Raw genomic sequence first — 14,394 nt, 5'->3', positions numbered from 1 at the left:
TATTCTGCCTCTGACAGCAATCAATATCAAACATTGCAGAGGAAGGGCACAAGAAACCATGATGTGGGCTGTTACGCAATAATTTGCCTTGCGTGAAAATTTCTTCCTAACCGCTGTGTCTAAAGATTATACCCTGAAACATCCAGTCTGAAAACAACCAAAGTAAAATGGTGGTTATTCTAACATTTTTCCTGAGTTTTTTTTTAAGATTATAATCTTTAAAAAATGGGGGAGGGGGGAGAGAATTTGTCAAACAATTGAAAATCAATACATTAAAAATATATATATGAAGTGACTAGATTTTTAAGATGTCTGCAAAAAAGATTCCTTTCATTAGTTGAAAAAGCCAGCATGGAAGCATTTAATTGATACAGTTCTGACATTGTTTTTAGGCCTTTACCAAAAGCAATGTATCTAGCCACTTAGATAGCTCTTCTGATCAAAATATTAGAGAACCTCCCAAGTATTTCAAAACAAAATCTCCCTCGCTTTCGTCCCTCCCAGCCTGTCAGACAAATAACTTGATTCGTTTGTCTGCTTGTTTATAATTGCACGAGAGAGACAGTGGGTGTGTTGGGTGTCTGGAGTGGCTGGCACAACGGGTTTGTTGGTTTATAGCTGCCCCAAATGAACTGTATTTCATTATCAACTGCATTCCAAATTCTGGCTGTCTCCATGCAGATGTAAAGCATTTCCAAACCAGCTTGAGCAATGGCCTACCGACAGCACTACACAGGTGAGCCAGTGAAGGAAGAAGAAAAGGAGTACTTGTGGCACCTTAGAGACTAACCAATTTATCTGAGCAAAAGCTTTCGTGAGCTACAGCTCACTTCATCGGATGCATTCAGTGAAGGAAGAGTGCTTCAGTTTCAGTATTCAGGTATTTGCCATTTAGGAGCTAACTGAGGTGTAATGTATCTGTAGGGAACCAGAACTACAGGGTACTTATCGCAACTCTGTCACTGAGTCATTCTTTAGCTTTCTGTGCCTAAGTTCACCCACCTTGAAAATAGATATGGAATTTGTGTAGCTCAGAGGGTGTTGAAAAGCTCAATAGTTGCAAAGCACTTCAAATTAGAACTGCAATACCTAAGCTCCAAATTGTTACTATTAATATCACCTCCCTTATTATGAAGTTTCTGTCATCCACATGGCAGTCTGCTCTCCAGGGAAATATTTGAAAGATTCATGTTTCAGCATACGCTGTCATTTAATCTTCAGAATAACACCTCACATAAATTGTCATTCACTATAATGTGTTTTTAAGATGAAAGAAATGTATTGGTTCATGCCTGAATGCATGTACACATGCCAACAAGTTCCAGATTAGTGTATATAGTGAACATACAAGTGCATGGAAGCTACTCCAGTCAATTAACAGTGGAAAAACAGAACATGCCCAAAAGCATTCACTCCAGATGTACAGAAAACCTTACACCTGAAAAGAAAGCTACTTACTCTATCGTTAATGGATACGTTTTTCCAGTTCCATCAAGTCCGGTATGTCACTTCCTCCAGTTTTATGAAGAAATGTTTTACATAAAGGTTTCAAAATCAGTGCTTTTACTTGAGAAAAATAAGGAAAGAGGCATATTTACAATAGGAATACAATAAATTTGTTAGCTTCAAAATGGCTTGAAATTTCACAAAATCTAACTGAAGTTCTCAAAAATGGAGGTCCCAAACTTAGGCTCCTAGATCCATCTTTAGGCAACAAAATAAGTGGCCTGAGGAAAGAAACTGAACATCTGAAGTCCGTGGGAGGTTTTAGGACTCAAAATCTTTGAAAAATCAAGTCAATGTATTTCATTGCTATACATGAACTAGAGCTAGTCAAAAAAAAAAAAATTCATTGAAAACATGGCCTTTAAGAAAATGGAAAACTTTCAAGAAAAAATTTTCAGCCAAAGCTGTTCCAAAAAAATGTTGGGGAGTTGTTTTTTCATTTCCTCCCTGTGCACACACTTAATGGAAAAAATAAAAGAGGGCTGATGGGAGGAAAAAGGAAGGCAGGGAAACAGAAAAAAATACCACCCAACATTTTATATAAAACATGAATTAATTAAAAAATTGTTCCTCTCCCCACAGATTCAATATTAAAAAGTTACCATATTTTGACCAGTCTTAATATGGACCTTAGAGCAGTGGTTCTCAAAGCCGGTCCGCCGCTTGTTCAGGGAAAGCCCCTGGCACGCCGGACCAGTGTGTTTACCTGCCGCGTCCGCAGGTTGGGCCAATCGCAGCTCCCACTGGCCGCGGTTTGCCGATCCAGGCCAATGGGGGCTGTGGGAAGCGGCGCAGGCCAAGGGATGTGCTGGCCGACCTTCCCGCAGCCCCCATTGGCCTGGAGCGGTGAACTGCAGCCAGTGGGAGCTGCGATCGGTCAAACCTGCGGACGCGGCAGGTAAACAAACCGGTCTGGCACGCCAGGGGCTTTCCCTGAACAAGCAGCGGACTGACTTTGAGAACCACTGCCTTAGAGGTCGCAACTGGTCAAGAGACTAAGGCCAAAATTTTTCAAAGTGTTAGGTGCATCCATTTGTGAAAAATGTTGGCCTTAGTCTCTTGATCAATTTGCCTCCCTTTTCTAAGGAGCCATATTCAACATCTACAGTATAACAGAATATTTGAGATACTTTTAGCCTTTTGCTTGCACGCACACGCGCACATACACACGAATGTGTACAATCATTAGGTAAACTGACATGGCTTTGCAGCTAAATTACAAAGAAAGAATCTAAATTCACTGGGATGCGGGTAGGGGGAAGTTTAAAGATGACTCACCAATGAGCATATAGAGTCACACTGTCTGGTGCTGAGATCTCATTATCTGTCAGAAGTTAACACAATATCGGACAAGGCTATAATTTAGATGGGAGACCTACATGGAATATTACTATTTTAAGTATTGTTGGTAATTCTGTAGATGGATGAGGGACATGGCTGCTTCAGATGCTTCCCCCTCCCCCCTTATTTGTCACTTATATTCATTAGGGTTTTTTGAGGGGGGTGGAGGAAGGAGGTAGAAAGGATGTCAACCTGGTCTGACCCAGGTAATTATATTTTGCCTCCATAGAATCCCCCTGCAGTTTTGTCAAACAATTTCTTTGCTGCTCCCTGTTAAACAGCTGATCAATACCAACTCAGGAGTGATGTGTATCAATCTACCACAGATGAGAATCAAATGCTTATTCTGATTTAATAGAAATTTGGTTTTTGATGACAGAGCCCTCTAAGAAGACCTGGGGAAACTTATTTGCTCTCAAATAGGAGGAAACAAATATCTTTTTTTTAAAAAGTTCTATTTATCTAACTTGGCCACTTTTGACTGGCCCACTCCGCAGTACTAGACATGGTTTCAAGGTCCTCAGATAGGAACTCTTTGTTTTGGCCAGACTGAACCCACTTAATTCGTTTTAGCAGAGTGCAAGACAAATGTATGAGTGTGACTGCATGACAGCGTTGCCTATGATGGTAGGAGACGGGGCTCAACAGTCCTGGGGCTCAATTCTGGTTTATGTTTTATGTTCTTAGAAGGTCATGCTTCAGGGTTTCAGCTAGGCACCTGCAAGGGTCAGGAAAGGATCTCTCCCCCCCCGTGTCTTCTTGTTGGGTTGTTTTTTTAAATCGCCTTCCTGTGAAGCATTAGGGATGGCCATGGCTCGAGATGCAATGGGGCGGGACAGGGTTCTGAGGTGGCACCGAGCATTCTCTCTCTCAGGTGCTTGGCTCGCTGGTGCCGGCTCACATGTTCAGGCTGTATCTGATTGCTGTATGTGGGGTCAGGGAGGAATCTTCCCTTAGGTCAGATTGGCAGCGACCATGTAGACTTTTTGTCAGAATGCGATTGCGGGTCATTTGCCAGGATTATCTGGGTGTATTTTCAATCATTTCCCTGCCATTGTGGGGGACTTGAGGACTGGTGCACATTGGTCCACTCCTATTTTCCGCTTGTGGCACATAATAGTCTAGTCTCCCATGGGCTGTACTACTTTGGGTCTAATTTAGGTTGTTGGGTTTAATGTGCAGGTGCTGGGTGGCGTTGGTGGGCTGTGATCTACAGACACTCAGACTAGATGATCTGGTGGCCCCTTTTGGCCTTAAACTCTAAGCCTCTGCTGTGTTTTGGTTTAATCAACTCACTGCAAAATACCAGCTGGACAAGAAGGAAAAGAATCATTTCACAGCTCCCACGCTACCTATTAAATTAATTGCTGAGACAGTCTTTTCCACAAGACTCCTGTTGAGTAGGAGTATACGCTTCTGATCTCAGGCCTTTCCCAGAGAGCAGTTTCTGTGCATTGCCCAAAGCGCCCCACAAAACACCACCCTAATGGAGTTCACCTGCTGAAATGCTATGGCCCGTGTTATACACGTCAGACTAAATGATCATAATGGTCCCTTTTGACCTTTAAAAGCTAGGAAGCTGGAATCAAAAAGCCACCACTTTTAACTACGGTAGCTAGAACATCAATGACATATGAGAGGGTTTCCACAATCAAACCATGTTTTTAAACAAAAAGCACACAACAAGTTCAAAGTACCAAATCATTATCCCTTCTTGGAAACTAGGCATAATAATAATAATAATAATTCAAGGTCTAGTCATGGAAGTGGTGCTAGCTAGTCACCCTGCAGACTTTATTCATGTATCACTGAAAACAGAGGCCCAAAGCTGAGCAGATTCCTGGACCGGAACCAGGGGGCAGCTGTGGTGACCTATCACGGAACACCAATGTCCGCACCACAATCAGAACAAACTTGTGAGGAGCCAACAACAGTGCAGAGAAAATAAAAACAGAAAACACCTTTGAAAAAATACAGCTGAACAAAAAAAACCCAGACAGTCGAGGTGGGAAAATAGTGCTAAGTGTCTCAACAGAATCCTTCACATTGAAGGAGACTACTGAAATGCCACCACTCTTTTCTTCAGAAAATAAAATGATCAGTCCAATGGTTAGGCAGATGGGGGAACAATCCTCACTAGAAACACACTGTGGGGAGGCCCGTTACATGTGCGTTATTTGAACATACATGTGTCACCAAAAGGAAGTTATTTTTCTTCTAATGCCCCTTTTTTCCCCACCAATTAATTAACATGAACTTCTGTGATTTAAAAATGGACATTGTTAGTCTTGACAATCTCCTTTCAAATACATTAGACACAGGTTATATGTCTCCCCTTAATGATTCCAACACTTCTCTTCCCGCCTTCTCAGAAGACAGTCTACATATGCTAGAATTATAATAAAGAAAACATACTTGCTCTAGATGTTAATTTGTAAACAAAACCAGTGCCTCTACATAATGTTATAGGACATAGCAGTGTAATAGGATTAAGGGGGACCAGGAACCAACAGCAACCAAGCAAATGAAAAGAAACAACAGCAGTCCCATCGCCCTGTCTACGTCAGAGAGATCCAGTGGACACACCCTAACATGGCTGTGAAATACATTCACACCTGGAAGCACCTTTGTTTTAAATCAATAATTCTCTAGTTATCAACCAATGCAAGCTACCTTGACTCCAAGTTGAGCTAAAACCTCCATCAACACTAGCCCCACCAGTTGAATGGTGATGTTGGCATACCCAGCCCTAGCGCTGCTTGCTGTACACCAAGGACTGGCCCAGTCCCTGGGAAAGTATAAGTGGCTTCACCCTTTGCCCAACCATTTCCACTAACCTTCTTTCAAACACAGCTCAGCAAGTCTGAAGGATCTGAGCCTAGAACTGTTCACCTGTGTCACGCGCTTCTTGTAGCCACCCCCTTTTAAGAGGAAATATTCACACTCCAAGATAATACATAAACATCCTACCCTAACCACTTTTTCACAAATTAATTTGGGTGGCTGGGGTGCCAGAGAGTGCCTGCTTACCTATTAAAGTAAAGACTGCTGCATGCAAGCCTGTGCATGGCTGTGAAGTGAAAACAATGGGATTGGGAAGAACGGAGAGTCGAAGGAGAAAATGGGATGGTAGATAATAAACTCTGGTTTTTAAGCTACTCCAGAATCCTGGCTGAAAATGCCAGGAATAAGCATAACTTTTCTTTGTCAATCCACACTACAGATATGTTCCAGTACAGGGGAATAAATGCTTACAGGGCAACAAGGGGGAGAGTAACTGTTGTAATTTATTTTTGCCTGTCGTATGAATGAGCCAAGTGTCAAGAAAACATGGGTTTAATTTAATGCCAATATGACCTTATATCTTGCTCCTACAGATATTTACCTCTCTGTGAATAAAGCTGGTTTATAGGGCAATACTCTACAATACCACGGAGTAACTGTTTGGATGATACCGGCTTAAAATATCATAGCTATGCATATTCTCTACTCCTTTTGTTCCTTCAATCCTCAGGCAAAATATTTTAGTGTGTGTAAAAAACAGTTATTAGGTGCTTATTTCTATACAAACCCCTCCTCCGCCATTGAATGCAGTCCTAGATTGAATTTCCATTTTCTAGTTGAAAGAGGGATGGGGGGGAAGAGCCCTTAAGAATGACAGCACTTCTAATACCAACCAGAAAACTGAGCTCAACTCTGAAAGCACCTCCAACTGTTCAAAGGGCTATGGAAGGGCCAGTGATTTCAGGTGACATTTAATTCCACACACAATATGGAAGGGTTACCACTGGCTTCAAGCACATTTCCTATCAGCAAATGAAAAATAAATAGCACCCCTACTAGAGTTTGTGAATGTAACAGAAAAGATTCTTCTGGTTTTTATTTAGTGCCTCATCTTAAAATGTTAGCTGATGCAGACCGTACAGCATATTGTGGAATGTGGGAGGCCCTCTGGTCATACACCATCATGCTCCGTCACTGCTATGCCACAATTAAAGGATGGCTCTGTAAACAAAGTGACATACAAATAAATAAGACTCTAAATTTCCTCATGAGTATTTACAATTCAGATTATATGTAATTTTGTTCTTTTCAGACTCTAGTCTCTTGCCTCATTAGGATTTTGTTTTAGATATATCTTAACAGTCAGGGTGCATGTATGATTTAGAAAAATAAGCTTGATCAACATTTTGAGCATATTTTGCATTTTTACAATTTAAAGAGTCAAACACAAACAATACTTTCAAGGGAAAAAATGTCACCTTCATACATGCCAGCACTACTCTAGGGTTTTGAAGCCAGTCTCAGTTATCTGCAGTTCTGGCCAAAGTCTGGGCAGCTGGATGAATTAAACAGCAGTCTCAGCCTCCTGTCACCAGAAGTCACTTCAGGGCAGGGATGCCTGTGTCAGCTTTTGATTCCTTTTCCCCAGCTTCAGATATTCTGCCCTCCATTGATAGCTCCAAGAGCCAATCAGAGATCAGCAGGGAAAGTGGTCACAGGAACAGGAAAAAGTTTCTCACCCATCCTTACCCCCATTAACCTGAGTGACAGTATGTGGCAACTGTGTGTAAAGAGAGCCAAGGAGGGGATGTCCTTTCTGCTCCTACCCCTGGATCTAACTCATGGTCAGGAGAGGAAGGGATGCAGGTTCCTAGGGAACTGAGAGAGGTGGGAAAGGATGGGATGGATACCCAGGTATTACACAATGTATATGTTTGTGTGCATGGGGATGTGGGATACAGGATGGATACTGAAGGACATGAGACATACACGGTGTAGTTGCACTAAAGTAAGTTTCTAGGCATGTTTTAGAGGTCACACTATTGTTCCCCTCCCCTACAGGGGATAAAGAACAGAGTCCAACTGGGAGAATATGATTTACAAACTATAGTTATTTGACAGTTTATTGTTATTATAATAATAATCTCACCACTTTATACTGAAAACAACTATTCAGAGCATTAAAAAACCCACTTCTCTGACATATACTGAACGACAGCCTGTGTCATAAACCCATAACCAGAATGGAATTTAGGGAAATAACATTTAAACATTGCACACACATATTTTATTATATATAGATACACACACACTCCCTTATTTAGTACCATGGTACTGAGCTATTTTAATCATGTGTGTATACACCAACTACTGTGTACATGTTTACCAACAGAAATCAAACAGTTCCTGTAAGAAATACGTGCTTTATTTTCTTCTCTAGTTCTCCAAAAAAGGCACCAACACAAGAAGTGATTCACAATAACACTGAATAACTAGCACATAATTAACATTTTTTGTTTCAACAAACCCACTTGATTAAGCAAAATGTATCCTCCAGGGTACTTATTCAACCGAGACCAAAAGAACATTGCACTTGTTCAATCATCAATGTTTGTAAACTACTTTCAAACATTACTGTACTATGGAACTGGCTCGACAGTGTCAAATATTTGTAGCTGATTTGTCTACTTCTAGCTCGCAACCCTGCTGCATTTCCAAAAGAGAAATCAACAAACAAGGGTAGCATGTTGATGGCCTGCAGATTAGTGCCAGAATTCTGTATCAAAACAGAGTTTTGTTTAGATACCAACAACATTCTTTTTTATAAACCATTCAGACATTTGATTATTTAAAGACCAGTGGCAGAACAGATCATTCTATGATAGCTAATCGACACTACTAACCCACAGTAGCAAAATGAGAACTACACCATGACCTGAGAACAACTAAAGTTATTTATTAGGATTGTGAATGAAGGCTGTTAAACATCATGGCAAAACTTTTTCACTTGAACCTTGGCTCCATCTAAGTCTCAGCCAAGATTTGGACTTTTAAAATGCACAGTAAAAGTCCTACTGCTTGCTAGGTCCCAAAATACTTAGACATTAGATATGCTGGGAATTACTGCATAAGGAAAATAAGTGAAGAATGAAAGCATAAGACTTGGATTCAATAGTTTCAGATGTGTGAACTGCTCACAAATGCCAGAGACCAAATGCTTTCTGGCCTGGTCCCACTTTCATCAACAGAACTTATTTTATATTTCAGAAGAATATAATTTTAGAAAAAGGTTTCTCTATATGAAAATTTTTAAAAAAGTTATTTTCTGCCTTGATTCACTCTAATCCTTACAGAAAGAGTTACCCTTTGACACCACACAACAAACAAGCAAAGGAAAAAATCTGATGTAAATCCAGATTTTAGCCTTCCAATTTCTCTCCCATAGATATTAGGAACAATATAATTTTTAAGAGAGACAAATGTGACCCAACACCGCACTTGGTTGCTGAACTGAAAGGCCTCCCATCTTGTGTTCACAGAACATTAGTTGTTTGCTTAAAATAAATAGTCATTTTGACACACACAGAAAATAGAGTCTGAGAAACTGACACTCCAGGAAAAGGATACATAGTAAGCAAACACAAAAAAAAAAAAACAGTCAACAATACAAAGATGCTCTTGGTGGGTCAGTGTCTACTAAACTAAAGCAGTGAAATACAATTTGCAGGTGATCAAGTCCAGGGATTGTGTAGCCATCCCTCCAAAAAAGAGATGAGGATAGGATAAGAGAAAGCAGACATTGTCTGAAAACTTTGCCTTAGTTTAAAATAAAAAACACCATACCCTGACTATTTTGAACCCTTTGCTAGAAAGCATGCAATGAGGATTAATAGATATCTGCATAATTTCAACTTTAATTTAAAAAAAAAAATAGTGTTTCTAGCTCTATGGCTGTGAATGCCCTTCATGTCCCCAACTTTGCCCATGGGCTCAGAGCTTCTGCCCTACAGGAAGCACCAGGGCTCGGGGCTCTGGGATTCAGCCCTGCGCCCCTTGGCTTCAGCGCCACAAGCAGTGGCGGATTAAAGATTTTGCCGCCCCTAGGCCCTGAAATAATTGCCACCCCTCCCCAGCTCTCCTCCGTTTTGACTCCGCCTCCGCCCCTGAGCGCGCCGCCGGGTCCTGCTTCTCCCCGCTCCCTGCCAGTGCTTGTGCATGAAACAGCTTCGTGAAGGAGGAGGAGAAGAGGGGAAAATGTGGTGCGCCCAGGAGAGGAGGCGGGGCCGGGGCAGGGATTTGGGGAAGGGGACCAATAGGGACAGGGAGGGAGAGGGGAATACGGGGGGGCTAGGGGCGGAGGGCGGGAACCGGCGCCGGGGGAAGCAGCCTCTGGCTGCTTTAATAAATTTGCCGCCTCTGCAAATTTGTCGGCCTAGGCGTTAACACGCTGCTGCCCGCAGGGGGTACCAGCAATTGGGGCTTTGTCGCAGTGTGCCGCAGCCCCCTTGAAAGGGCTCGTGGTCCCCCGGGGGGCCACAAACCCCCAGTTGAGAACCGCTGATCTAGAGCACAGATGGCTGATGCAATGCACTGTAATGCAGGGGTTCTCAAACTTCATTGCCTCACAACCCCCTTCTGACAAGAAAAATTATGACAAGACCCCAGGATGGGGGACTGAAGCCTGAGCCTTCCCGAGCCTAACCGCCCCACATGGGGGCCAAAACCAAAACACCACTGCCCAGGGTGGGGGACCAAAGCAGAAGCCCAAGGGTTTCAGCCCTGAGTGGTGGGGCTCAGACTTTGGCTCCGGCTCCAGACTCCAGCAAGTCTAATGCCAGCCCCAGCATCCCCCATTAAAGTAGGGTTGCAACCCACTTTGGGGTCCCGACCCATAGTTTGAGAACCACTGCTCTAATGAGAAATCTTTTCCAGCAGAGTAGCCAGAGCAGGATCAAGTTGATGGAGACCAATATGATTTATAGCATAGTCCAGACAATTTTTTATTTTTATTTATTAGGCCTGGTGCTCTACAAATTTTGGCAGAACTCCCTGAACCTGTTATTCATAGAATTGTAAGTTATTGCACAATCTGTTTGGGTGATAGATTCATCAGCTCTGCTAATTTCTTCCATCCCCACAAGAAAGCCCCTTTTAATCTAAAAGTAAAGGCTGTTCATCTTCATTTCCTATCAAAGCTATCACCACAAAGGAAAGATCACCATTTAAGGCAACGTTCACATTCAAGCCAATCTAAATTGATGTGTTGCATCACCCAATCACCACAATACTCTCTTTGGCGCTACACCAATGCACTTTTCACTTCTAAAACACAACCATCCGCAATGCACACGACTAAAGAGCTTGCAATGTATTTTTGACAAGGTTTTTTTTTTTTCTCTCATCAGAAAAGGTTGATTCATCAAATCTGACACTGTTTGCAGGAAAAAAATCAATTCTGATAGATTTCCCATTTTGAAACTTGTTTCAATATTTTCCTGAAATTGTCAAAACATCTTTGTCCATTTTAAGGGGCAACATAAAAAGCTGTTTCAAAATGTAAGCTATTGTATAGTACATATGTAAAGGGCTAACACTAAAACATTTCCATTGAACTGAGTCAATTTTCTTTTTCCAGATTTTTGATTCATGAAATTTTTTCAGATTTTGACTTTTCATCCCGATTCAGGATGAAAATATATTTTTTTTAAATCTCAAAAATTCTTGTGGGATGAAAAAAACATTTCCTGCCCAGCCCCTCACAAAACCAATTTCTCCCAACCACATTCACATGTGCAACTATTGCACCCAACAGTCATTATTGCCACAATGCGAGGGCAAGCCTGCCATCTCCCTTCCCTTCTTCCTGAATTAGAGACTGAAGCTGTGAAATAAGTCTGTTTGTAGCACACCAAAGCCCTGGGACCTTCACCCCTTCCATATGATGCCTGCACAGCGTTTCATCTCATGGAGATTCTGTGCCCCTTTGGGAAAAAAAGACAACATATAATGTCTGACACCTTAAAAAGAGTCCTGCAGAGAATAAAGTAAAACAGCAAATCATTGCTGCTTCTCTTTAACAGGTTTAGTCTGCCTCTTTCCTTTGAAAAGCAGAGTCAGGCAGCATCCAGCACTCTGACTGTCCGTCAGGAGCTTACCTTTTCACTATAAGCTTCAGAGTCTTGTGTGATCCTTTCACCAGACAGATCGCCTCTTGTCTGAACCCAGAGAGGCCCACGTCATTGATGCTGACAATTTCGTCTCCAGCCAGTAACTTGTCAACAGCTGCAGCTTTGCTCCCTTCTTCAATCTGAAGAAAAAGCAATTCAAAAAGCCAGAAGAATTGAGAACAAATAACTTCATTTTTTTTAAAGGATAAAAAAGAAAAAAACATTCATTGTGTTTTTTGGTACTACATAACAACTGGGTAATTAGTAATACATTGAGGTGGTTAAAATGCAAACAAATGATTTGCTTGTTAAAAAATATTCAGAGCTAAAGTAATGACATAGAAATAAGCATTATGATGAGGGAGAGGGAGGACATGTCTACACTACGGGTGCTACAGCAGCTATGCAGTGGCAGCGGTATAGCACAGATACCTCCTACAGCACTGGAAGGGTTTTTAATCATCAAGGTAAGTAATCCACCTCCCCAAGCAGCGGTAGCGACCTAGGTAAATTGATTTAACTTTGAAGCATAGACTAGGCTGGAGAAAAGAGGGGAAGAGAGGGCTACCTGAGCAAAAGGCTGCAACACTAAAATCTAGGGCCTGAAAAGTTTATTTCACATAGCTACGGCACTCAGGGGCCTGAAAATGTCTCACCTCTGAGCGCTGGAATTACACTGACCTATCCCCAGTGTAGGTGCATCTAGGTTGAAAGAATTCTTCCATTGACCTAGCTATTGCTGCTCAGGAAGGTAGCTTGCCTACATCAATGGAAAAACCCCTTCCATTGCTGTAGGAAGTGTCTACACTATGGCATTACCAAAGCATAGCTGTAGCCATGCCACTGTAGTACAGATGTGTTCCTTGGTGTGAAAGCCAAGGGTACCTGTGATCTTGAGTTTGACGGCCTCACCTCTGTTCAATGCTTGGCCAACATAGTTAACCATGCTTGCACAAAAAAGCCTTGGACAAACACTTTCAAATCTAGATTTCCAGATGAGCTAGCTGATATCACCACCACCATCACCATTACATTCCACCCAAAAGATGTTTGACGTGCTGTGGTAACCAAAATATTGTGAAACTAGTTGTGTCTGGGAAATATGAACTAATTTAATTAATCAGATGTCTAATTTAACTAATTTCTAGGGTTTGTCTAGGGTTGTAAGAAGGTATTTCCTTTAAGAAAAAAAGCATTTTACAATGCTTGATAGAATTACACAGCAGTTGTGGCCGGGAAGAGAGAGGGAGGTGTGAGAACCAGTAAGGAAAGATTGAATGTATCACATGCCCAGGTAAGGTGACCATTCACGGTATATGTCAATGGGCTATTCCTAGCACCCCTCCTGGACTACAGAAAATGTTACTGGTCAAATTTTACTCAAACTATTCATAATATTCAGATTGACAGGCAGATAAAGTAAGAGGAGTTAGTATTTGACAATTTCCGTCAACACATAAGAGATAAATCTAGTAATAACTATAGATATTGTTAATCTTAAAAAACAAAACCAGAGTTTGATTTGCTGAGTACTGGCAGCTCCCATTAACTTCAATGGTAGTTGTAGGTGCTCAGCTCTTCTGCAAATCAAGCCCTTGGCTTCCTTAACTTCTTCCTTTCTCTTTTATGTACACACACCACCATCCCCCTGGTCACTCACATCTACAATCTACGGATAATTTTTGACTCTTCCCTCTCATCTGCTCACATACCGTATCCAAATCTTGTCACTTCTTCCTCAACTCCTAGATCTGCCATTTTCTTTCCATTCTCAAAGCTAAATCTTTCATTCAGGTCCTCTTTATATCCCAACTCAAAATCCCACATCATCTCTGGCTCCCCTTTAGTCCATACAAAATGCAATCACTAAAGTCCTAGTTCTTGCATGATCATGTCATTCCCCCCTTTAGTTCACCATCCACTATTACAGCAGATTTAACACTTGTCATCACCTTCAAAGCTCTATATAAAATCCTCCCCCTCCCTGCTTATCCATCTTTGTCATGCTTTGTGTCATGCCTCCCCAACCCAAACAGCTTCTGCTCTTCTGGTGTTCCCCAGCCTACTTCTTGCACAATCATCCCCAGGCCTTCTTTCATACTGTCCCCTATGCATGGTACGACTGTCCCGAGTCCATCCGCAAGACCCCTAACCTGGCCACACTCAAGGCCCTCTTGAAAACCTGCTTCTGCTGTGCTGCCTACAGAGAATCTAATTGACTTGTATAAAAATTCCATACTAGCTGTTCCTCATTCCATAATTTGTCTACCAGTTCTTAGATAATGAGCTCCTCTGCACAGGGCCTGTACTCTCTTGAAATCTCCGGAAAATGCCTAGCACATCACAGGTATTACCATAAACAAATAATGTTTTACATTCTACTGTATGCAAAAGCAGGCCAAGTCATTTACTACGTAATTAGTAAAAAAAAAAAAAAAAAAAACATATTTCAACTTATCTTCCACAATACAATCAACAAAGAGGGCATATGGATCCAATACAGTTCAAGAGTGGATATTCGAGACTTTGTTTATAAACTGCAGGTTTTTTTTAAAAAAAGCAATGCTTCAACAATACAGTTGAAAGTAAAATGTTA

General features: G+C 41.6%; 1 protein-coding gene across 1 annotated transcript in view; it reads right to left on the bottom strand.

Annotated features, from left to right (window-relative positions):
• The window catches only part of SHROOM2 (shroom family member 2), a 184,564-nt gene that overhangs the window by 97,181 nt on the left and 72,989 nt on the right, over positions 1-14,394 (bottom strand). Inside the window, exon 2 of the mRNA XM_077807159.1 lies at positions 11,787-11,938. Coding sequence (XP_077663285.1) covers positions 11,787-11,938 — 152 coding nt within the window. The remainder of the gene's footprint in view (positions 1-11,786; positions 11,939-14,394) is intronic.

Source organism: Eretmochelys imbricata, chromosome 1 (assembly GCF_965152235.1).
Source record: "Eretmochelys imbricata isolate rEreImb1 chromosome 1, rEreImb1.hap1, whole genome shotgun sequence".
Lineage (NCBI taxonomy): Eukaryota > Metazoa > Chordata > Testudines > Cheloniidae > Eretmochelys > Eretmochelys imbricata.
Note: the sequence above shows the minus strand (reverse complement) of the source record. Positions and strands in the feature narration are given on the sequence as shown.